At 49.1% G+C, this 24,687-nt stretch overlaps 1 protein-coding gene across 1 annotated transcript in view; it reads left to right on the plus strand.

The window, feature by feature from the left end:
- LOC134909676 (CD109 antigen-like) overlaps positions 1-24,687 on the plus strand; it is a 303,785-nt gene that overhangs the window by 209,178 nt on the left and 69,920 nt on the right. The window contains exons 18-19 of the mRNA XM_063916819.1: positions 8,373-8,466; positions 18,891-19,008. Coding sequence (XP_063772889.1) covers positions 8,373-8,466; positions 18,891-19,008 — 212 coding nt within the window. The remainder of the gene's footprint in view (positions 1-8,372; positions 8,467-18,890; positions 19,009-24,687) is intronic.

Consider the following 24,687-nt stretch of genomic DNA (forward strand, 5'->3'; position numbering starts at 1 on the left):
CCCGGTGCTGGTGTAAAAAATACGGGGGACCCCTACATCTTTTGTACCCCGTATTTTTTGCACCAGGACCGGACGCAGAGCCCGGTGCTGGTTCTAAAAATACGGGGGATCCCCTGTCAATTCCCCCCCCCCGTATTTTTACAACCAGGACCGCCTCAAAGAGCCCGAGGCTGGTTATGCTTAGGAGGGGGGACCCCCACGCATTTTTTTTTCTTGATTTTAACCCATTCCCACTGAAAAAAATGCTCTCTCTATTTTAGTCAGTTAAAAAAAAAAATATTCTTTTAAAAAAATTATATAAATAATACTTGTGTCTCCTAATAGATAAACCAAGCACATAATCCCTTCTATAAACATCTTAGTGATATTTGGTGGACCCCTTTCTTTGAAAGTAAAGCATTCATAACCATAACCAGAAATAACGACACTGAGACTTGAATTTGGCAGAAAATTGCTAGCTATTTATTTGTCCCTAACCATTAGGAAACCTGTAATAAAAGAGATTAATTTAATATGCCGCTCCAGCTGGCATATGGTGGCGGCCCAAAAGAACGGCTCCTTAATCTAAATTAAACTTAAATAACTCAATCCTATAAATTTACTAAAAGCTTACCATAAACCGGTAATAGGTAACAACTCAACCCCCACAGTGACTACCCACCGCTCCTGGGTGCCCTGCCGCTGCCTTCCCGGACGGGTGGTCAAGCGGCCATAAGTCGATGGAGGTGAGTGCACCTAAACCACAACAAACTGTAAAACACTACAGTTTTCTCTACCATACGAAACTGCCGTTCTTTTCCGCCAATAAATAGCCAACGAAAACACAGCCAACAACTTAGAGCCAAAGCACCACGTGCCACAATTTCCAACTACCAGGGCGGGAGGGTGGGAAACCAAATAACCAAGAGGCTTAAAATGGCCTCGTCTTCCCTATATATATCAAGCCCTCCCCTTAAAGAAGGCTGTACTTTCCTTACAGCTAGGTCCACCCCTCCCCAGATGTTTAACCCTTTCCTCTCCTATGCAGTCAATACTCTCTTCTAAACATCTTAGTGATATTTGGTGGACCCCTTTCTTTGAAAGTAAAGCATTCATAACCATAACCAGAAATAACGACACTGAGACTTGAATTTGGCAGAAAATTGCTAGCTATTTATTTGTCCCTAACCATTAGGAAACCTGTAATAAAAGAGATTAATTTAATATGCCGCTCCAGCTGGCATATGGTGGCGGCCCAAAAGAACGGCTCCTTAATCTAAATTAAACTTAAATAACTCAATCCTATAAATTTACTAAAAGCTTACCATAAACCGGTAATAGGTAACAACTCAACCCCCACAGTGACTACCCACCGCTCCTGGGTGCCCTGCCGCTGCCTTCCCGGACGGGTGGTCAAGCGGCCATAAGTCGATGGAGGTGAGTGCACCTAAACCACAACAAACTGTAAAACACTACAGTTTTCTCTACCATACGAAACTGCCGTTCTTTTCCGCCAACAGCGAAAGACTCATCCCCAAAGCCTTTCGCACCGCCACCATAAACCTACCCTAACTCCTGCAAAGCGAAACCTAGATCCTCCAGAAACAACATCATCCCCTCATTGGATAGATGTACTCCATCGCGCCGGAAAAGGTGGCTGTCTCTGAACCGTATCCTCGGGTGGCGAACCACCCTCCCACCGTGGGACAGCACCCACTTTGCCACCGCTCCGTTCACCTTTTTCCGGGCCTCATCAATCTGGCGACCATCCGCCACACCCCTCCAACACAATCTCGGCACCATCATTGAAAAAACCAACACACAATTGGTCCATGCCGCGGTCACCCTTGCCAGATCCTGTATCATGGCCCACCGCAGGTCCAAGGATGTCCTCTTCCCCAAGTCGTTGCCACCTAGATGGACAACCAAAACCTTAGGGACTCCATGCTTGCTGGCCTGACTCACTAACCTACTCCTCAGCTCACCCCACATCATTCCTCGCCAGCCAAGCCATCTGACACCCTGTACTCCAAGCAATGCCTGAGACCCTTCCGAGGCCACAAACCTGGCCGCCCAGTAAATGTAAGAGTGGCCAACCACCCAAATGGGCAAATAGTCTTCGAAACATCCTGAAGGGAAAAAGAGGGGTAGAATTGATTACTACGAGGCTTATTTATTGTTTATACTGAAGGATCTGCCAAAAAAGAAAACTTTAGATCTCGCCATTGCAGCAGTCACGGCCTAGCCGACTGCACCACGTTCCGTTGCCAATTTAAAACGCAATTAAAGACACAAAGGGGAAAATTAAATAAAACAAACGAAATAAAAAAGGGGGGGGGGGGAGGGGGGGGGGGTATAAAATGGGAAACACATGTAATAACTCAGCTGGAGGTGAACGTAAAGACCTGCTGAGGGACTCTGATTAGACCAAATTAGCCGAATTATAGATTAGAATTCAGTCCGTCAAGTCAGGCAAAAAATCGCAAATAACTCCAGACCCCCGCTGCCGACTCATGCCGGCAACGGCGAGTAGCTAATCCCTGAGTAGGATAAAAACGGGGGAACAAACATTAACAAACGCACAACTCCATGAAACACAGAACTGAAACAGCATAACGAATTGCAATTAACAATGCCCCAAGCGCCGGGCGCCCCCTCAAGTGACAGGGCGAATATATCGCTTGTAACTGGACGACTTCCATCGCCCCACCGCCTGGATCTCAGTTCTGGAGAAACCCGCCGCAGCTGCCGACGTCGCCGCGCCTATCCGAAAGGAATGGGTACCGAAAGCAGCAGGCGAGAGGCCCAAGCCCGTCAGACAGCGACCCAGCATCCACCGGAACTGGTATTTTGTGACTGGCAGCCCATCATAATGCAATAGCCATGACCCTTCCTTAGCGGGTCGTACTACCAGATATTGCATCGCCAGACCCACTGGGCAAACGCTTTCTTCTAGCGCTGGAACCATCGTAACCCAGCGCCCTCTCCCCACTTGATCCGTCTTGGATCGCCGCAATCTGCACAGCAAGGACCTCTCACCCACTACCACGTCCCGAACCAGCATGCGCGATTCCGACCTCTTGGAAGGCGCTACCAACTCAGAAACTCGAAAAGCCCCGTGGTAAGCCATAGAGAAGGCTAAACGGAACAAAAGCGCCTCAAACCTGGACGACGCTACTCGCCCCACCGCCTCGATGACGGCCGGCAACAAAGCCGCATCGATGGGCCGCCTCCTATCTGGCGGCGTCGGCGCAACTCGCGCCCACCCTTTCATAGCCTTCCGTAGAACCTCGCTTTTCGTTACATCCGGGACGCCTCGCAGCTTGCAGAAGAATGAGACGCCAGCCAAGTACCGGGACACCACCGCTCGTGACCTACCGGAAACGTAGAGCTGCCACATAAAAGAAAGCATCAGCCGATGCTTGCTCTTACCTTGATGTTGACGACTCTGGACAAACTCCTCCCACTCGCTCCACGCTTGTCCGTACGCCTTGAGCGTGGCCGGCGCTACTGACCGCAACGCTAGACCTTCCAATCCGGCCCGATCACCTGCCAAACATAATCAGGACAGTGAAAACCCTGTTCTTCGGCCTCGGGTGCCAAAACCCAAAACCTCTCCCACTGTCCCCGCGACAATGCATCTGCGATTTCGTTTTCCAAGCCGGGAACATGCTGCGCCCGGAACCATAGATTCCTACGCAAGCATGTCAGAAGCAAGTGCCCGAGCACCCTAAGAACCACTAGCGATTTCGCCCTCTGGTTATTTATCGCATGCACTACGCCCAGATTGTCGCATCTAAACACTATGCTGCGATTAGCCAACCGGTCGCCCCAAACTTCCAGAGCTACCATAATGGGAAAAAGCTCCAGTAGCAACAGATCTCTTGTAAGACCCTCACTATGCCAGCTTTCCGGCCAAGATGCCACACACCACGATCCCTCCAGAAAACAACCAAATCCATAGGCACCTGCGGCATCGGTAAACAGCTGCAACCGGTCGCTGTCTACGGCTGGCGCTTGCCATATGCTCACTCCGTTGAAATCCTCCAGGAACGAAGCCCATACGGCCAGATCCCTTTTTAATTCAGAGGACAATCGAACGAAATGATGAGGCCTGGCACACCCCGCCGTTGCCCTTTCGAGCTTCCGGCAGAAAACCCTGCCCATCGGAATTACCCGACAAGCAAAGTTAAGCATGCCCAGCAAGGACTGCGCCTGACGCAGCGTGACCTTACGCGAGCCTTTGAACCGGCAAATGGTTTCGCGGAGCTTCGACACTTTGTCCTGAGGCAAGCGACACTCCCCCGCCACTGTGTCAATTTCAATCCCCAAGAACGATAAACAGGAGTCAGGACCCTCCGTTTTGTCCTCGGCTACAGGAACACCGAAGTGGTAAAAGAGAGCCTGGGTGCTAAACAACAATTCGGCGCACCTTGTGTCGTTCGCCGGACCTGCGCATAGGAAATCGTCGAGGTAATGTGCAACCCCGTGGCCGCCTGACGTCGACTCCACACACCAATGAAGAAAAGTGCTAAAGCGCTCGAAAAATGAGCATGAAACGGAACATCCCATCGGCAGACATTTGTCGATGAAATACTCCGTCCCAATCCGGAAACCCATGAAACGGAATGAGTCAGGATGCAATGGCAATAATCTAAAGGCTGACTCAACATCGATCTTAGCCATGAGGGCCCCGCTCCCGTAGCTGCGGACCATCTCCAGCGCCTCGTCAAATGACTGATACACCACCGAGCAATAAGCCGGTGGTATGGCGTCGTTGACCGAAGCCCCCGGCGGGTAAGACAGATGCTGTATGAGCCGAAAAGCGCCCGGGGTCTTCTTCGGAACCACCCCGACCGGGGAGATGACCAAGTCATCCACCGGGGGTGATCTAAAAGGCCCCCCCATCCTGCCCAACCTGACCTCCTTATCTACTTTCTCCCGCAGGACAGTCGGCAATGTCCGTGCAGACTGGAGGTTTCTCTGCGCCCGCACTGATACCTCGCTTGCAACAGGCAAGCGAAAACCAAACTTAAAACCGTCTAACAAAAACTTCGCATCCGCTCTATTTGGATACATATACAGCCATTTGCCCATCGTTTCCAACTTAACTGGCGTTGGGGCTCTGCTGAGCGGTCCCGCTCGCGGCCTGCTTCGAGTAAGCCTGCTTTCCCTTGCTTCCCTGTCGCCCCCCTTTGAAACAGGAGGAGGCTGGGTGGGCTCCCCCACAATGGTGGCAGGAGTGACGAAACCGACACTGCTTGCCATAAGAACATGTTCCGCTGTTAAATGCGAAGCATTTCCCCCGAGTAGCAGACCGCCCGCCCCCGCGAGCGGCCAATACGCCTGTCCTGGCCATTCCTCCATCCGCGGCCGCCCCCTGGGCTGATGACCCCGCGCGACGCACACCTGTTCCCTGTTTCTGGGGCTCCGCCTCTTGTTGTGATGCCCGTGTCACTTTGAGCCAGACCTCCACATCTTTGAAACCAAAATCCATGACCCGCAGCCCATCCTGTTTCTCCCGAAACTCTTGGTCGTACTGCCGCCATTCCGAGCCTGCGGACGTGCGCTGCATGTCATGCACTAGATGCAGGTACCGGATAATATTCATGTGTTCTTCCGGCCTATCCTCCAAATAGCATGCCGCAAACACCCAAAAACCGGCCAGCCAATTATCAAAAGACCGGAAAGCTTCTGTACCCATGCCCGTCTTAGCGGCCGCCGCTTTGTAGTCCCTCTTCATGGCCCTAGTCAAGACGAATAAGTCCACGAAGTCACCCCTACATATTTTCTTGCGGCAGCTATCTCGCAGCCCCCTCATAACTGCGGTGTATTCGCAGCGCACTACCCCCGGCAGATCGCGCCGCTTCTTTGCCCTACGCTCCTCTACACTCATTCGCCTGCGTCGCTTGCGCCTCTTCTGCTGCTTTGCCGCCCTTTTGGCAAGTTTCTCGGCCTCCCTCCTTGCCCTAGCAGTACTATCTGCGTCGGACGCCTGCGACGCTAAAGAAGAGGAGGACGAGGAGGACGAAGAGCTTCGCGAACTCGAGCTCGTGATGGAAACTGATATAGACTGTACCAACTCACCGGATGCCATCGACCTCTCCGACCCGGATCCTTCGTTATCTTCCATCCAATCATCGTCCGCCACGGAATCCGCCCCATCTCTTTCACTTCGGTCCTCTGTGGAAGACAAAGCAGAAGAGGGCCCGGCCCGCGCTTGTGGCGCACGCCGGGCACCCCGTGCGGAATGCGCAGTGACTGTGCGCCCCCGCTGCTCCCTTTCTGGTCCTAGCTCCAGCTCCGCCGCGGCGGCCCCCAGCTCTCGGCAGGCCCGTGCTATTCGCTGCGCCGCTGATGCCCTACGATCGCCAGACCCCCTGCGTCCCGCAGACTGGCCAACCTCCGTCGTTGCCCTAGGGGAGGCCACTGCTGCTAACGGCCCCAGAGCCTCCACCACCGTGGCCAGCGCCGACGCCATGGCCCCAGGAGGAACCCGTGCGGCGCGACCCGCGGAACCGCCGCCCGATGGACGGCCGGTCCTTGGTTGGGCGCGAGCCCGCGCCCGCCGACTGCCTGACGCGCCCCGGGGACCCTGCTCGTCGTGTTCTAAACCGAAGGCAAGTGCACCCCGGACAGCTCTACCACTCTCAACTTCAGAGTCTACTTCTTCCCTCTCCGGGGAAGCAGAAAAATCCCCTGGCCCCGTGGAAGACCCACTGTCGGGCTCAGCGGCCCGTGCCGCGGCCCTGCGGCCGCTGACCCACTCCCTGTCTTCCTTCCTGCCGCGGGACCTGCTGTGCCCCGCGGTATTAACGGGGACCTGCTGCCCCCCCGCGCGTGCTCCCCCGCGTGTCACCTGGCCCGCGGAGGGCGCACCCGCCCGCTGGCCCCGGCCATCCCTTGCCGCTGGTGCTGTACCCCTTCCTCCTCTTGTCCCCTCCATGCGCCCAGCGTTGCCTACTTGAGGCATACGCTGCACCCCCCTCATGTGTTCCCTCCCCCTGCCGTCTACCGGCATACGGGGAGAAGGAACGGGTGATCTGCGTGCAGAGGGCTCCGCTGCGCGCGCACGTGCGCGGCCTGCGGCGTCCGGAACGAGCGTGGGCGCGCGCGCGCCTCGGGCGCGCGTCCCACGTCCTCCCATCAACGTTCTCCCGCCTTGATCCTCCTCTTCGGCCGCCGCGCGAGGCTCCTGCATAGGCCCCGCGCGGCGACCGCCTGCTCCCGCACCTGTCCTCTCCCCCCGCCCGGCACGAACACTCGGCCGCGGCGAGGAAGGAGAGTTGCTTTCTGGCGCTCACCGCAGCGCGCACGCGCACGCCCGCGGGCGCCCGACCTGCTCCCGGGTACGGCGGCCCCCGGAGGGGACGGCCGCCGCCCGCTGATCCTCGGGTGGCCTGAAGGGACCACCGGTCCCCCACGCCGTCCTCGTCCGGCCGAAGTGATCCCGGCCCCCGGCGGCGAGCCCGCCCGGCCCCCGTCCGTGCTGCCCACGGCCGTGAGTGTAGAGGCCCTAGAGGACGGAGCCCCGTCCCTCAGGCCACCCACCGCCTCCTCAGGGCCCGCTCGGACGTCCGAGCCGCTGAAACGAGCCGGGGCCCTTAACACGCGCCGGGGCCTAGCAGACATGTCAGCAGGCAAACCAGGTGAGAGGGTATAGATAGGGAGGAGAATACACCACAGATGGCTAAGAATAAACTATGGGTACAGCAAGAGCAAGGGAAACAAAAAGTTTTTTGCTGGCACTGCAGCACTCACCAAACCAAATAACCAAGAGGCTTAAAATGGCCTCGTCTTCCCTATATATATCAAGCCCTCCCCTTAAAGAAGGCTGTACTTTCCTTACAGCTAGGTCCACCCCTCCCCAGATGTTTAACCCTTTCCTCTCCTATGCAGTCAATACTCTCTTCATATAAATAGATATGCTATTAGCAATAAAAAAAAAAAACACACGAAAAAAAACATGTTTTTAAAAAATTTTTTATAGATTCCGCCAAAGTGAGACGGAATGAAATTTACGAAATTACTGTCGAAAAGCACTGTTGTCGAATCGACATTCTTCAATTGAATATACTTTTGTCGAAAAGCCGCATTTTTACCACTGCATACATGTCGAATTTTAAAAATGTCGAATTGCAAAAAGTCGAATCTAAAACGTCCATTTTTTTTTGTCGAAAAGTACTGTATTGCATTGTCGAATCCAATTCGACATGTTTTTTTTTTTTTTGTCGAAAATGCCCCGTTTTTCGACTTTTGCGGCAATTCGACCGCAATTGCATATACCCCATAGTGTCTCTTTTACTGCATTTATCGGGTATTGAAATAAAGAAGTGCATTTTCCAGTACTTCTGATAATGGCTGCCTAGTGATTTCATGATTATTTTTTAAAGGGTCTAATGTGAGGATAAAGGAAGAATGGAATACACCCAGACAAGCCCAGCTTTTTTCCCCAGGAACATGGATTTGGCTAACAACTAATATAAGGTATATTAAAATGTATATTTCATGCACTATCACAGAAACTAAAATTCTTTGGATTTGACTTGTGAAATGACAAATAGGCTGATAATGGGGTTAACACAGGTAATTTTGCATATCGTATATAGGGCTTAATTCATGTTTGTAAGGAATTGCACAGCCGCAAGGAGGGGGGGAGCACCAAACTCCAACTTGCCTCCAGGCGACTGGGATGAATTTATGCCCCTACGTCAAGGAGTCAAGATCATGCGTGTACTGGGCCTGATTCTGAGTTGGGAATAATGCAAGAAAGAGCAAGTTACTGTGAGCAGTGGTAAAAGCATGCAGCACTGCAGGTGGGGCAGAAACATGTGCAGAGAGGGTTAGATTTGGGAGGGGCTTGAACAAACAAATCGCAGTGTAAAAATAAAGCTGACCAGAATGTGTGGGCTACATGTAGAAGCAGCCAGTGATTGGCCTGAGTGCAAAACTATGTACAGTACTGTATATACTGTAGTTGCTCCCCTTGCATTGCGACATGGTGTGTCCGGGAGCACAACTACTTGCTCTTTCTTACTTTATTCCCAACCCAGAATCAGGCCCACTGATTTAGATGGTTTTCTCAAAGCCTTACAGGACACACAATGTTTGTTTTCTCTAACATGATGGCAGTCAAATACCAACCATTTGTTTTAATGGTGCACCTTTTGCATCTAATTTTCCTTAGAGGGAGCATAATATGCGAACAGAGAATAATAATAAAAGATGCATTGTGATACTTGACTGAAATATGGCCCTGATAGTCTTTCACTTTGCTGCTTATTTAGTATACAAGTCATGTTCCAAAATGGTTTTTAAAAGATAAAGGGAAAAGGTGTAATTAAGGGCACTGTCTAATAGTGTTACCAGGCAGTCCTTTTAGGAGACAGTTGTGTTTTTCTGACATGGGAAAGAACTTATTTATGTTTCTGGTTAAATAATTTTCTCTGACGTCCTAGTGGATGCTGGGAACTCCGTAAGGACCATGGGGAATAGACGGGCTCCGCAGGAGACTGGGCACTCTAAAAGAAAGATTAGGTACTATCTGGTGTGCACTGGCTCCTCCCACTATGACCCTCCTCCAGACCTCAGTTAGATTTCTGTGCCCGGCCGAGCTGGATGCACACTAGGGGCTCTCCTGAGCTCCTAGAAAGAAAGTTTATTTTAGGTTTTTTATTTTACAGTGAGACCTGCTGGCAACAGGCTCACTGCATCGAGGGACTAAGGGGAGAAGAAGCGAACCTACCTGCTTGCAGCTAGCTTGGGCTTCTTAGGCTACTGGACACCATTAGCTCCAGAGGGATCGACCGCATGGAACTGGCCTTGGTGTTCGTTCCCGGAGCCGCGCCGCCGTCCCCCTTACAGAGCCAGAAGCAAGAAGAGGTCCGGAAAATCGGCGGCAGAAGACTTCGGTCTTCACCAAGGTAGCGCACAGCACTGCAGCTGTGCGCCATTGCTCCTCATGCACACTTCACACTCCGGTCACTGAGGGTGCAGGGCGCTGGGGGGGGGCGCCCTGAGGGCAATATATGACACCTTGGCTGGCAAATCTACATCATATATAGTCCTAGAGGCTATATAGATGTAAAATTACCCCTGCCAGTATTCCAGAAAAAGCGAGAGAAAGTCCAGTTGAAAAAGGGGCGGGGCTTCTCCCTCAGCACACTGGCGCCATTTTCTCTTCACAGTGCAGCTGGACAGAGCCGGCCATAGGCATAGGCAAACTAGGCAGTTGCCTAGGGCATTTGATATGCCATGGGGCATCAGCAGCTTCTGCTGATTAAAATGATATGCGGCATGCCTATATTCTGTGTGTAGCATTTCGTATGCAAATACAGCCGCAGTCACACACAGAAGATAGGCATGCTGCGTATCAATTTAATCAGCAGAAGCTGCTTGTGCATCCTAGCCACATTGCAATGCAAATAAGATGCATTTTCATAAAAAAAGGTGCCCGACATTAGCATTGAGGCAAGATTTATGAGGACACATCTGTATCCAAGCAGAGGCAGAGGTCACAGTGTTAGTGGAAGTGTGAGTGCTGTGTGCATGTGAGTGGGTTGGTTGTGCAGTAGTGTTCGGAATATGTGTAAGGAGCATTATGTGTGTCATATAAAAATGCATTAATAATGTGCAATATATGTGTTAAGGGGCACTATGTGTGTCATTATGTGTATAAGGGCATTAATAATGTGCGGCATATGTGTAAGGGACATTATGTGTAAAAGGGCATTAATAAAGGTTGTCATAATGTGTAAGGTGCATTATGTTTATAAGGACATTAATAATGTGTCTCATATGTGTAAGGGGCATTACTGTGTGGAATTGTGTATAAATGCATTACTAATTTGTGGCATTATGTGTATAAGGTGCTCTACTGTGTGGCGTTGCATATAGAAAGGGCACTACTGTGTCGTCTAATGTGAATAAAGAGCAATAGGGTGTGGTGTAATGTGAATAAGGGGCTCTACTGTGAGGAGTAACGTTTATAAGGTAAAGTGTTTCTACTGTGGGATGTAATATGAATTATGGACACTATCGCATGATCAAATGTGAATAAAGTTGCAGTACTGTGTGGCGTAATTGGATTTGGGGTTACTATTGTGTGGCCATGCCCCTTGCCAGCAAAAACACCCCCCTTTTTGGGCTGTGCGCCAAATGTGCAAACTGTTCCTATTTAAAATATAGGGGGTACAAACACCAAAATAAGGACTGCTATGGGTGAGGGGTGATGGTGCTGGGAAAGAGGTGCAAGGTCAGAGGCGGTACCAGCGGTGGTGCTAGGGGGCACCAGCCAAAATCTTGCCTAGGGCATTATATTGGTTAGGGCCGGCTCTGCAGCTGGAAGACAGCTCCCCAGGCTCTCCCCTGTAGTTTTCAGGCTCAAAGGGTTAAAAAGAGAGGGGGGGGCACAAAATTTAGGCGCAATATTGTATATACAAGCAGCTATTGGGATAAATTCACTCAATATAGTGTTAATCCCAAAATTATATAGCGCTCTGGTGTGTGCTGGCATACTCTCTCTCTGTCTCCCCAGAGGGCTGTGTGGGGTCCTGTCCTCAGTCAGAGCATTCCCTGTGTGTGTGTGTGTGTGCGGTGTGTCGGTACAGCTGTGTCGACACGTTTGATGAGGAGGCTTATGTGATGGCAGAGCAGATGCTGATAAATGTGATGTCGCCCCCTGTGGGGCCGACACCAGAGTGGATGGATAGGTGGAAGGTATAAACCGACAGTGTCAACTCCTTACATAAAAGGCTGGATGACGTAACAGCTATGGGACAGCCGGCTTCTAAGCCCGCGCCTGCCCAGGCGTCTCAAAGGCCATCAGGGGCTCAAAAACGCCCGCTCCCTCAGATGGCAGACACAGATGTCGACACGGAGTCTGACTCCAGTGTCGACGAGGTTGAGACATATACACAATCCACTAGGAACATCCGTTACATGATCCCGGCAATAAAAAAATGTGTTACACATTTCTGACATTAACCCAAGTACCACTAAAAAAGGGTTTTATGTTTGGGGAGAAAAAGCAGGCAGTGTTTTGTTCCCCCATCAAATGAGTGAATGAAGTGTGAAAAAGCGTGGGTTCCCCCGATAAGAAACTGGTAATTTCTAAAAAGTTACTGATGGCGTACCCTTTCCCGCCAGAGGATAAGTTACGCTGGGAGATATCCCCTAGGGTGGATAAGGCGCTCACACGTTTGTCAAAATAGGTGGCACTGCCGTCTTAGGATACGGCCACTTTGAAGGTACCTGCTGATAAAAAGCAGGAGGCTATCCTGAAGTCTGTATTTACACACTCGGGTACTAGACTGAGACCTGCAGATAGCGCTGCTGCAGCGTAGTCTGTAACCCTGTCAAACAGGGATACTATTTTGCGAACATAAGACGTCATCTTATATATGAGGGATGCACAGAGGGATATTTTGCCGGCTGGCATCCAGAATTAATGCAATGTCCATTCTGTCAGGAGGGTATTAGAGACCGGACACTGGACAGGTGATGCTGACTTTAAAAGGCACATAGAGCCTTATAAGGGTGAGGAATTATTTGGGGATGGTCTCTGGGACCTCGTATCCACAGCAACAGCTGGGAAGAAATTTTTTTACCTCAGGTTTCCTCACAGCCTAAGAAAGCACTGTATTATCAGGTACAGTCCTTTCGGCTTCAGAAAAGCAAGCGGGTCAAAGGCGCTTCCTTTCTGCACAGAGACGAGGGAAGAGGGAAAAAGCTGCACCAGTCAGCCAGTTCCCAGAATCAAATTTCTTCCCCCGCTTCCTCTGAGTCCACCGCATGACGCGGGGGCTCCACAGGCGTAGCCAGGTACGGTGGGGGGCCGCCTCAAAAATTTCAGCGATCAGTGGGCTCACTCACAGGTGGATCCCTGGATCCTTCAAGTAGTATCTCAGGGGTACAAGCTGGAATTCGAGGCGTCTCCCCCCCGCCGTTTCCTCAAATCTGCCTTGCCGACAACTCCCTCAGGCAGGGAGGCTGTGCTAGAGGCAATTCACAAGCTGTATTCCCAGCAGGTGATAGTCAAGGTGCCCCTACTTCAACAAGGACAGGGTTACTATTCCACACTGTTTGTGGTACCGAAACCGGACGGTTCGGTGAGACCCATTTTAAATTTGAAATCCTTGAACACATACATAAAAAAATTAAAGTTCAAGATGGAATCGCTCAGGGCGGTTATTGCAAGCCTGGAGGAGGGGGATTACATGGTATCCCTGGACATCAAGGATGCTTACCTACATGTCCCCATTTACCATCCTCACCAGGAGTACCTCAGATTTGTGGTACAGGATTGCCATTACCAATTCCAAACACTGCCGTTTGGACTGTCCACGGCACCGAGGGTCTTTACCAAGGTAATGGCAGAAATGATGATACTCCTTCGAAAAAAGGGAGTTTTAATTATCCCGTACTTGGACGATCTCCTTATAAAGGCGAGGTCCAAGGAGCAGTTGTTGGTCGGAGTAGCACTATCTCGGGAAGTGCTACAACAGCACGGATGGATTCTATACATTCCAAAGTCACAGCTGGTTCCTACCACACGCCTACTGTTCCTGGGGATGGTTCTGGACACAGAACAGAAAAAAAAGTGTTTCTCCCGCAGGAGAAAGCCAAGGAGCTGTCATCTCTAGTCAGAGACCTCCTGAAACCAAAACAGGTATCGGTGCATCACTGCACACGAGTCCTGGAAAAAATGGTAGCTTCTTACGAAGCAAAATTCCATTCGGCAGGTTCCATGCAAGAACCTTTCAGTGGGACCTCTTGGACAAGTGGTCGGGATCGCATCTTCAGATGCATCGGCTGATACCCTGGTCCTTGGAGACAGGGTTATCTCTACTGTGGTGGCTGCAGAGTGCTCATCTTCAAGAGGGCCGCAGTTTCGGCATACAGGACTGGGTCCTGGTAACCACGGATGCCAGCCTTCGAGGCTGGGGGGCAGTCACACAGGGAAGAAATTTCCAAGGACTTTGGTCAAGTCAGGAGTCGTCCCTACACATAAATATTCTGGAACTGAAAGCCATTTACAATGCCCTAAGTCTGGCAAGGCCTCTGCTTCAAAACCAGCCGGTACTGATCCAATCAGACAACATCACGGCAGTCGCCCATGTAAACCGACAGGGCGGCACAAGAAGCAAGATGGCGATGGCAGAAGCCACAAGGATTCTCCGATGGGCGGAAAATCACGTCTTAGCACTGTCAGCAGTGTTCATTCCGGGAGTGGACAACTGGGAAGCAGACTTCCTCAGCAGACACGACCTACACCCGGGAGAGTGGGGACTTCATCCAGAAGTCTTCCAACTGTTGGTAAACCGTTGGGAAAGGCCACAGGTGGACATGATGGCGTCCCGCCTAAACAAAAAACTAGATATTGCGCCAGGTCAAGGGACCCTCAGGCAATAGCTGTGGACGCTCTAGTGACACCGTGGGTGTACCAGTCGGTTTATGTATTCCCTCCTCTGCCTCTCATACCAAAGGTACTGAGAATAATAAGAAAACGAGGAGTAAGAACGATACTCGTGGTTCCGGATGGGCCAAGAAGAGCTTGGTACCCAGAACTTCAAGAAATGATATCAGAGGACCCATGGCCTCTACCGCTCAGACAGGATCTGCTACAGCAGGGGCCCTGTCTGTTCCAAGACTTACCGTGGCTGCGTTTGACGGCATGGCGGTTGAATTCCGGATCCTAAAGGAAAAGGGCATTCCGGAAGAAGTCATTCCTACGCTGATAAAAGCCAGGAAAGAAGTAACCGCAAACCATTATCACCGTATTTGGCGAAAATATGTTGCGTGGTGTGAGGCCAGGAAGGCCCCAACAGAGGAATTTCAGCTGGGTCGTTTTATGCACTTCCTACAGTCAGGGGTGACTATGGGCCTAAAATTGGGTTCCATTAAGGTCCAGATTTCGGCTCTGTCGATTTTCTTCCAGAAAGAACTGGCTTCACTGCCTGGAGTTCAGACATTTGTAAAGGGAGTGCTACATATTCAGCCCCCTTTTGTGCCTCCTGTGGCACCTTGGGATCTCAACGTGGTGTTGAGTTTCTTAAAATCACATTGGTTTGAGCCACTTAAAACTGTGGATTTGAAATATCTCACGTGGAAAGTGGTCATGTTATTGGCCTTGGCTTCGGCCAGGCGTGTGTCAGAATTGGCGGCTTTGTCATGTAAAAGCCCTTATCTGATTTTCCATATGGATAGGGCAGAATTGAGGACTCGTCCCCAGTTTCTCCCTAAGGTGGTATCAGCTTTTCACTTGAACCAACCTATTGTAGTGCCTGCGGCTACTAGGGACTTGGAAGATTCCAAGTTACTGGACGTAGTCAGGGCCTTAAAAATTTATATTTCCAGGACGGCTGGAGTCAGGAAAACTGACTCACTTTTTATCCTGTAGCCACCCAACAAAATAGGTGCTCCTGCTTCTAAGCAGACTATTGCTCGCTGAATTTGTAGCACAATTCAGCTGGAGCATTCTGCGGCTGGATTGCCGCATCCTAAATCAGTAAAAGCCCATTCCACGAGGAAAGTGGGCTCATCTTGGGCGGCTGCCCGAGGGGTCTCGGCTTTACAATTTTGCTGAGCTGCAACTTGGTCAGGGGCAAACACGTTTGCTAAATTCTACAAAATTGATACCCTGGCTGAGGAGGACCTTGAGTTCTCTCATTCGGTGCTGCAGAGTCATCCGCACTCTCCCGCCCGTTTGGGAGCTTTGGTATAATCCCCATGGTCCTTACGGAGTTCCCAGCATCCACTAGGACGTCAGAGAAAATAAGATTTTACTCACCGGTAAATCTATTTCTCGTAGTCCATAGTGGATGCTGGGCGCCCATCCCAAGTGCGGATTGTCTGCAATACTTGTATGTAGTTATTGCCTAACTAAGGGTTATTGTTGAGCCATCTGTTGAGAGGCTCAGTTATATTTCATACTGTTAACTGGGTGTAGTATCACGAGTTATACGGTGTGATTGGTGTGGCTGGTATGAGTCTTACCCGGGATTCAAAATCCTTCCTTATTGTGTCAGCTCTTCCGGGCACAGTATCCTAACTGAGGTCTGGAGGAGGGTCATAGTGGGAGGAGCCAGTGCACACCAGATAGTACCTAATCTTTCTTTTAGAGTGCCCAGTCTCCTGCGGAGCCCGTCTATTCCCCATGGTCCTTACGGAGTTCCCAGCATCCACTACGGACTACGAGAAATAGATTTACCGGTGAGTAAAATCTTATTTTAAATGAACTAGTGCTACAAAATTATGTTGTCCAAAATCAGAAAACTGTCTAAGGAATAACAATAATAAGAATATTGGACATCTCACAGTTCCTTGGCCCAGAGCCGGCCCTAACCAATATGATGCCCTAGGCAAGATTTTGGCTGGTGCCCTCTAGCACCACCACTGGTTCCGCCTCTGACCTTGCACCTCTTTCCCAGCACCATCACCCCTCACCCATAGCAGTCCTTATTTTGGTGTTTGTACCCCCTATATTTTAAATAGGAACAGTTTGCACATTTGGCGCACAGCCCAAAAAGGGGTGTGTTTTTGCTGGCAAGGGGCGGGCACGGCCACACAATAGTAACCCCAATTACGCCACACAGTACTGCAACTTTATTCACATTTGATCATGCGATAGTGTCCATAATTCATATTACATCCCACAGTACTATCACTTTACCTTATAAACGTTACTCCTCACAGTAGAGCCTCTTATTCACATTACATCACACTGAATTGCTCCTTATTCACATTACACCACACCCTGTTGCTCTTTATTCATATTAGATGACACAGTAGTGCCCTTTCTATACGCAACGCCACATAGTAGAGCAGAGTAGAGCACCTTATACACATAATGCCACACATTAGTAATGCATTTATACAAATAATTCCACACAGTAATGCCCCTTAGACATTATTAATGTCCTTATAAACATAATGCACTTTACACATTGACAACCTTTATTAATGCCCTTTTACACATAATGTCCCTTACATATATGCCGCACATTATTAATGCCCTTATACACATAATGACACAGTGCCCCTTACACATTTGCTGCACATTATTAGTGCCCCTATACATATAATGACACACATACAGTAGTACCCTGTTACACATATGCCGCACATTATTAATGCCCTTATACACATAATGACACACATAGTGCCCCTTACACATATGTTGCTGTTATGGTGTTTGGAAGCACCTGTATTCTGGAAGCAGACACCAGGTGGTTGGCGTGACCCAGAGCAGAGGCGCGGAGTCTAACACACCAGGGGGTGTTCACCAGGGAACCCCGCAAGGGGATTTGGGTTTCGCTGCCCCTGATGTGCAAGTCGCGGCCCTCTGCCTGGGTCACCTGGTATCTGCACAGGAGTCCACAAGGTATAAACAGGATAATTTACCTGGAGAAATGCAGCTGGTAAGGCAAGGGTTAATTGCAGAGTGACTGACACAGCAGGGCTAATGGCAGAGGTTTGATTAGAGCTGAACTAGGACACAGAGGGAAACAAACTTGCAGGCTGAAAGTTCGGGATTGCAGAGCTGGAATTTGGCAGAATTCACAGGAGTATGTTTGGAGTCTGGATACAGAATTGCAGGTACTGAATGGAGATGAACATGCAGAAAGGTCTGAATGATTAGACTGCTGTTTGCAAAACTGGACAGGTGCAGGATTACTGAGGCAAGATGCAAGACTGGCTGGAATGGTGCACAGATATCTTGAAGCAGGGATTCCAAGGCAGAAGGACACACTGGATATAGAATTGTAGTAGATACAGGTCCAAGATAAACTGGATGCAGGACTGGCAGGAATACTGGGACCAGTTACCAGGAACTTGCACAGCGTGCAATGGCCACGTGCTGAGCACACAGGAACAGGCTCTAAGGAGTCCAGACTAGAACCTGACACTCTCTGATACTGAACTCTATCACTGGCACAGTGGTATGTGGATACTCCCTAGTTAAAGGGAGACAGACCAATCACACGATAGTCAGGCTGAAGTTGCAGGTAATGAGGTCCAGGTGATCAGTTGCTAGGAAACGAGAACAACAGAAGGGAGCAGACGGATCCAGCTGCTAATCAATGCAGAAAGCAGAACTGACAGATTTGCAGCTGCTGCACACATAACAGTTGCACATTATTAATGCATTTTTACATGACACACATAATGCTCCATACACATATTCCGAACACTACTGCACAACCAACCCACTCATATGCTCAAAGCACTCACACTGTGACCTCTGCCTCTGCTTGGATACAGATGTGTCCTCATAAATCTTGCCTCAATGCGTCGGGCACCTTTTTTTTATGAAAATGCATCTTATTTGCATTGATATGTGGCTAGGATGCACAAGCACCTTCTGCTGATTAAAATTATATGCAGCATGCCTATATATTGTGTGAGACTGTGGCTGTATCTGCATAAGAAATGCTACACACAGAATATAGGCATATCATTTTAATCAGCAGAAGCTGCTGATGCCCCTAGGCATATCAAATGCCCTAGGCCAGGGGTTCTCAAACTCGGTCCTCAGGACCCCACACAGTGCATGTTTTGCAGGTAACCAAGCAAGTGCACAGGTGTATTAATTACTCACTGACACATTTTAAAAGGTCCACAGGTGGAGCTAATTATTTAACTTGTGATTCTGTGAGGAGACCTACAAAACATGCACTGTGTGGGGTCCTGAGGACCGAGTTTGAGAACCTGTGCCCTAGGCAATTGCCTAGTTTGCCAGCTCTGCCTGGGCCTTCAGTGAGAATAATCAGCAACCTTGTACTTTAATATGCTGCAGCAATCACTTATACCAGGAATACATGCTTTATGGGACTACTTTCTGTGCTTGTTTGTAAAACACAATAAAGCAGTATGGACAACTGTAGAAATAAATACCTATCATTTTACAGCTCCAGTCTCGCAACAAACCTCCGGTTAACTGTTCCTGACAAGAACACTACTTGGGTGGCCACAGCATTTGTTATTTCCGAAGGACTTGGACTAGGCATAACAGATGGACCTGCTGAGGTGATTTCTTCTTTTCCACTCGTTGCACAATTATTTTGTATGTGTTACCTGTGATCAGAGTCACATAGTATTGATAGTGTTGATTCAGATAGTGTGGTTTAGGACAGGGATTTTAAGCCTATTTTCACTCATGGCACAGTGAACAAGATGCTAAAATTGCCAAGGCACTCCATCAGGCTATATTTTAAGGAGGAAGTTTTTCATTTAAAAAAAATTATGTCTGAATCCAAAGGACAAATAGTCTTCATTAAACTAGCGCACAATAGTTTTAGAACTAACAATTGCTGTGCCAGAACTAGTGACAGCTATTATTGATCCATAGTCATCATCTTCTAATGTGAGTTTTCTAGTTATAAATATGTCCATGTCAGATAAGCCCCCAAATATGTAAAATAAACTAAATTCATAAGACCCAAAATTACTAAAGTGCAGGGGCTGGCACCATGGAACAGCATTCTCTTACAGTTACACCTTTTTGTTTGAGACCTAAATCCAGACCCAGACTTCCCCCAACGATTTTAAAACATTAACTCTCATGTATCTGCAGTATGTTCCATTGCACCTGGTGAAAGAAGTTTGAACCCATTGCAAAAGAATGTTGACTATCCTGTGGTTGATATGAGTTTGGGTGGGGCGATGTGCAGGCATCATTGCGTCTTTGCCATAGTATGTGGACCACAGAGGAAGGCAGTTGAAACCCTGATAATGATATAGGTGTAATTGCTGTGTTTGCATAAGGTGCACCCGCATTTCTCTTACGTCCTAGAGGATGCTGGGCACTTCAAAAGGACCTTGGGGTATAGACGGGATCCGCAGGAGACATGGGCACACTATAAGACTTTGAATGGGTGTGAACTGGCTCCTCCCTCTATGCCCCTCCTCCAGACCTCAGTTAGATTCTGTGCCCAGAGAGACTGGACACACACTAGGGGAGCTCTCCTGAGTTTCTCTGAAAAGACTTCATGTTAGGTTTTTTATTTTCAGGGAGACCTGCTGGCAACAGGCTCCCTGCTTCGTGGGAGTGAGGGGAGAGAAGCAGAACTACTTCTGTGAGTTTCAAGGCTCTGCTTCTTAGGCTACTGGACACCATTAGCTCCAGAGGGTTAGATCACTTGGTGCTAGAGATGAGCGGGTTCGGTTTCTCTGAATCCGAACCCGCACGAACTTCATGTTTTTTTTCACGGGTCCGAGCGACTCGGATCTTCCCGCCTTGCTCGGTTAACCTGAGCGCGCCCGAACGTCATCATGACGCTGTCGGATTCTCGCGAGACTCGGATTCTATATAAGGAGCCGCGCGTCGCCGCCATTTTCACACGTGCATTGAGATTGATAGGGAGAGGACGTGGCTGGCGTCCTCTCCATTTAGATTAGGAGAGAGAGAGAGAGATTGACCTGAGGCTGATACTGTAGAAGAGAGTGCAGAGTTTAGTGACTGACCACAGTGACCACCAGCAGTGCAGTTGTTTTATTTAATATATCCGTTCTCTGCCTGAAAAAAACGGTACACACAGTGACTCAGTCACATACCATATCTGTGTGCACTGCTCAGCCCAGTGTGCTGCATGCCTGCATCATCTATGTATATATTATATATCTGACTGTGCTCAGCTCACACAGCTTATAATTGTGGGGGAGACTGGGGAGCACTGCAGTGCCAGTTATAGGTTATAGCAGGAGCCAGGAGTACAAGACAGTCACATACCATATCTGTGTGCACTGCTCAGCCCAGTGTGCTGCATCATCTATGTATATATTATATATCTGACTGTGCTCAGCTCACACAGCTTATAATTGTGGGGGAGACTGGGGAGCACTGCAGTGCCAGTTATAGGTTATAGCAGGAGCCAGGAGTACATATTATATTAAAATTAAACAGTGCACACTTTTGCTGCAGGAGTGCCACTGCCAGTGTGACTGACCAGTGACCTGACCACACTGACCACCAGTATAGTTAGTAGTATACTATATTGTGATTGCCTGAAAAAGTTAAACACTCGTCGTGTGACTTCACTTGTGTGGTGTTTTTTTTTTATTCTATAAAAAACTCATTCTGCTGACAGACAGTGTCCAGCAGGTCCGTCATTATATAATATATATACCTGTCCGGCTGCAGTAGTGATATATATATATTTTTTATATCATTATTTATCATCCAGTCGCAGCAGACACAGTACGGTAGTTCACGGCTGTAGCTACCTCTGTGTCGGCACTCGGCAGTCCATCCATAATTGTATACCACCTACCCGTGTTTTTTTTTTCTTTCTTCTTTATACATACATACTACTACATCTCTTTATCAACCAGTCTATATTAGCAGCAGACACAGTACAGTACGGTAGTTCACGGCTGTGGCTACCTCTGTGTCGGCACTCGGCAGTCCGTCCATAATTGTATACCACCTAACCGTGTTTTTTTTTTCTTTCTTCTTTATACATACATACTACGACATCTCTTTATCAACCAGTCTATATTAGCAGCAGACACAGTACAGTACGGTAGTTCACGGCTGTGGCTACCTCTGTGTCGGCACTCGGCAGTCCGTCCATAATTGTATACCACCTAACCGTGGTTTTTTTTTCTTTCTTCTTCATACATACATACTACGACATCTCTTTATCAACCAGTCTATATTAGCAGCAGACACAGTACAGTACGGTAGTTCACGGCTGTGGCTACCTCTGTGTCGGCACTCGGCAGTCCGTCCATAATTGTATACCACCTAACCGTGGTTTTTTTTTCTTTCTTCTTTATACATACATACTACGACATCTCTTTATCAACCAGTCTATATTAGCAGCAGACACAGTACAGTACGGTAGTTCACGGCTGTGGCTACCTCTGTGTCGGCACTCGGCAGTCCGTCCATAATTGTATACCACCTAACCGTGGTTTTTTTTTCTTTCTTCTTCATACATACATACTACGACATCTCTTTATCAACCAGTCTATATTAGCAGCAGACACAGTACAGTACGGTAGTTCACGGCTGTGGCTACCTCTGTGTCGGCACTCGGCAGTCCGTCCATAATTGTATACCACCTACCCGTGGTTTTTTTTTCTTTCTTCTTTATACATACATACTACTACATCTCTTTATCAACCAGTCTATATTAGCAGCAGACACAGTACAGTACGGTAGTTCACGGCTGTGGCTACCTCTGTGTCGGCACTCGGCTGTCCGTCCATAATTGTATACCACCTACCCGTGGTTTTTTTTTCTTTCTTCTTCATACATACATACTACGACATCTCTTTATCAACCAGTCTATATTAGCAGCAGACACAGTACAGTACGGTAGTTCACGGCTGTGGCTACCTCTGTGTCGGCACTCGGCAGTCCGTCCATAATTGTATACCACCTAACCGTGGTTTTTTTTCTTTCTTCTTCATACATACATACTACGACATCTCTTTATCAACCAGTCTATATTAGCAGCAGACACAGTACGGTAGTTCACGGCTGTAGCTACCTCTGTGTCGGCACTCGGCAGTCCGTCCATAATTGTATACTAGTATCCATCCATCTCCATTGTTTACCTGAGGTGCCTTTTAGTTGTGCCTATTAAAATATGGAGAACAAAAATGTTGAGGTTCCAAAATTAGGGAAAGATCAAGATCCACTTCCACCTCGTGCTGAAGCTGCTGCCACTAGTCATGGCCGAGACGATGAAATGCCAGCAACGTCGTCTGCCAAGGCCGATGCCCAATGTCATAGTACAGAGCATGTCAAATCCAAAACACCAAATATCAGTAAAAAAAGGACTCCAAAACCTAAAATAAAATTGTCGGAGGAGAAGCGTAAACTTGCCAATATGCCATTTACCACACGGAGTGGCAAGGAACGGCTGAGGCCCTGGCCTATGTTCATGGCTAGTGGTTCAGCTTCACATGAGGATGGAGGCACTCAGCCTCTCGCTAGAAAAATGAAAAGACTCAAGCTGGCAAAAGCAGTAGCACCGCAAAGAACTGTGCGTTCTTCGAAATCCCAAATCCACAAGGAGAGTCCAATTGTGTCGGTTGCGATGCCTGACCTTCCCAACACTGGACGTGAAGAGCATGCGCCTTCCACCATTTGCACGCCCCCTGCAAGTGCTGGAAGGAGCACCCGCAGTCCAGTTCCTGATAGTCAGATTGAAGATGTCAGTGTTGAAGTACACCAGGATGAGGAGGATATGGGTGTTGCTGGCGCTGGGGAGGAAATTGACCAGGAGGATTCTGATGGTGAGGTGGTTTGTTTAAGTCAGGCACCCGGGGAGACACCTGTTGTCCGTGGGAGGAATATGGCCGTTGACATGCCTGGTGAAAATACCAAAAAAATCAGCTCTTCGGTGTGGAACTATTTCAACAGAAATGCGGACAACAGGTGTCAAGCCGTGTGTTCCCTTTGTCAAGCTGTAATAAGTAGGGGTAAGGACGTTAACCACCTCGGAACATCCTCCCTTATACGTCACCTGCAGCGCATTCATAATAAGTCAGTGACAAGTTCAAAAACTTTGGGTGACAGCGGAAGCAGTCCACTGACCAGTAAATCCCTTCCTCTTGTAACCAAGCTCACGCAAACCACCCCACCAACTCCCTCAGTGTCAATTTCCTCCTTCCCCAGGAATGCCAATAGTCCTGCAGGCAATGTCACTGGCAATTCTGACGAGTCCTCTCCTGCCTGGGATTCCTCCGATGCATCCTTGCGTGTAACGCCTACTGCTGCTGGCGCTGCTGTTGTTGCTGCTGGGAGTCGATGGTCATCCCAGAGGGGAAGTCGTAAGCCCACTTGTACTACTTCCAGTAAGCAATTGACTGTTCAACAGTCCTTTGCGAGGAAGATGAAATATCACAGCAGTCATCCTGCTGCAAAGCGGATAACTGAGGCCTTGACAACTATGTTGGTGTTAGACGTGCGTCCGGTATCCGCCGTTAGTTCACAGGGAACTAGACAATTTATTGAGGCAGTGTGCCCCCGTTACCAAATACCATCTAGGTTCCACTTCTCTAGGCAGGCGATACCGAGAATGTACACGGACGTCAGAAAAAGACTCACCAGTGTCCTAAAAAATGCAGTTGTACCCAATGTCCACTTAACCACGGACATGTGGACAAGTGGAGCAGGGCAGGGTCAGGACTATATGACTGTGACAGCCCACTGGGTAGATGTATGGACTCCCGCCGCAAGAACAGCAGCGGCGGCACCAGTAGCAGCATCTCGCAAACGCCAACTCTTTCCTAGGCAGGCTACGCTTTGCATCACCGGTTTCCAGAATACGCACACAGCTGAAAACCTCTTACGGCAACTGAGGAAGATCATCGCGGAATGGCTTACCCCAATTGGACTCTCCTGTGGATTTGTGGCATCGGACAACGCCAGCAATATTGTGTGTGCATTAAATATGGGCAAATTCCAGCACGTCCCATGTTTTGCACATACCTTGAATTTGGTGGTGCAGAATTATTTAAAAAACGACAGGGGCGTGCAAGAGATGCTGTCGGTGGCCAGAAAAATTGCGGGACACTTTCGGCGTACAGGCACCACGTACAGAAGACTGGAGCACCACCAAAAACTACTGAACCTGCCCTGCCATCATCTGAAGCAAGAAGTGGTAACGAGGTGGAATTCAACCCTCTATATGCTTCAGAGGTTGGAGGAGCAGCAAAAGGCCATTCAAGCCTATACAATTGAGCACGATA

The sequence above is a fragment of the Pseudophryne corroboree genome, chromosome 4, assembly GCF_028390025.1.
Source record: "Pseudophryne corroboree isolate aPseCor3 chromosome 4, aPseCor3.hap2, whole genome shotgun sequence".
NCBI classification, from domain to species: Eukaryota; Metazoa; Chordata; class Amphibia; order Anura; family Myobatrachidae; genus Pseudophryne; species Pseudophryne corroboree.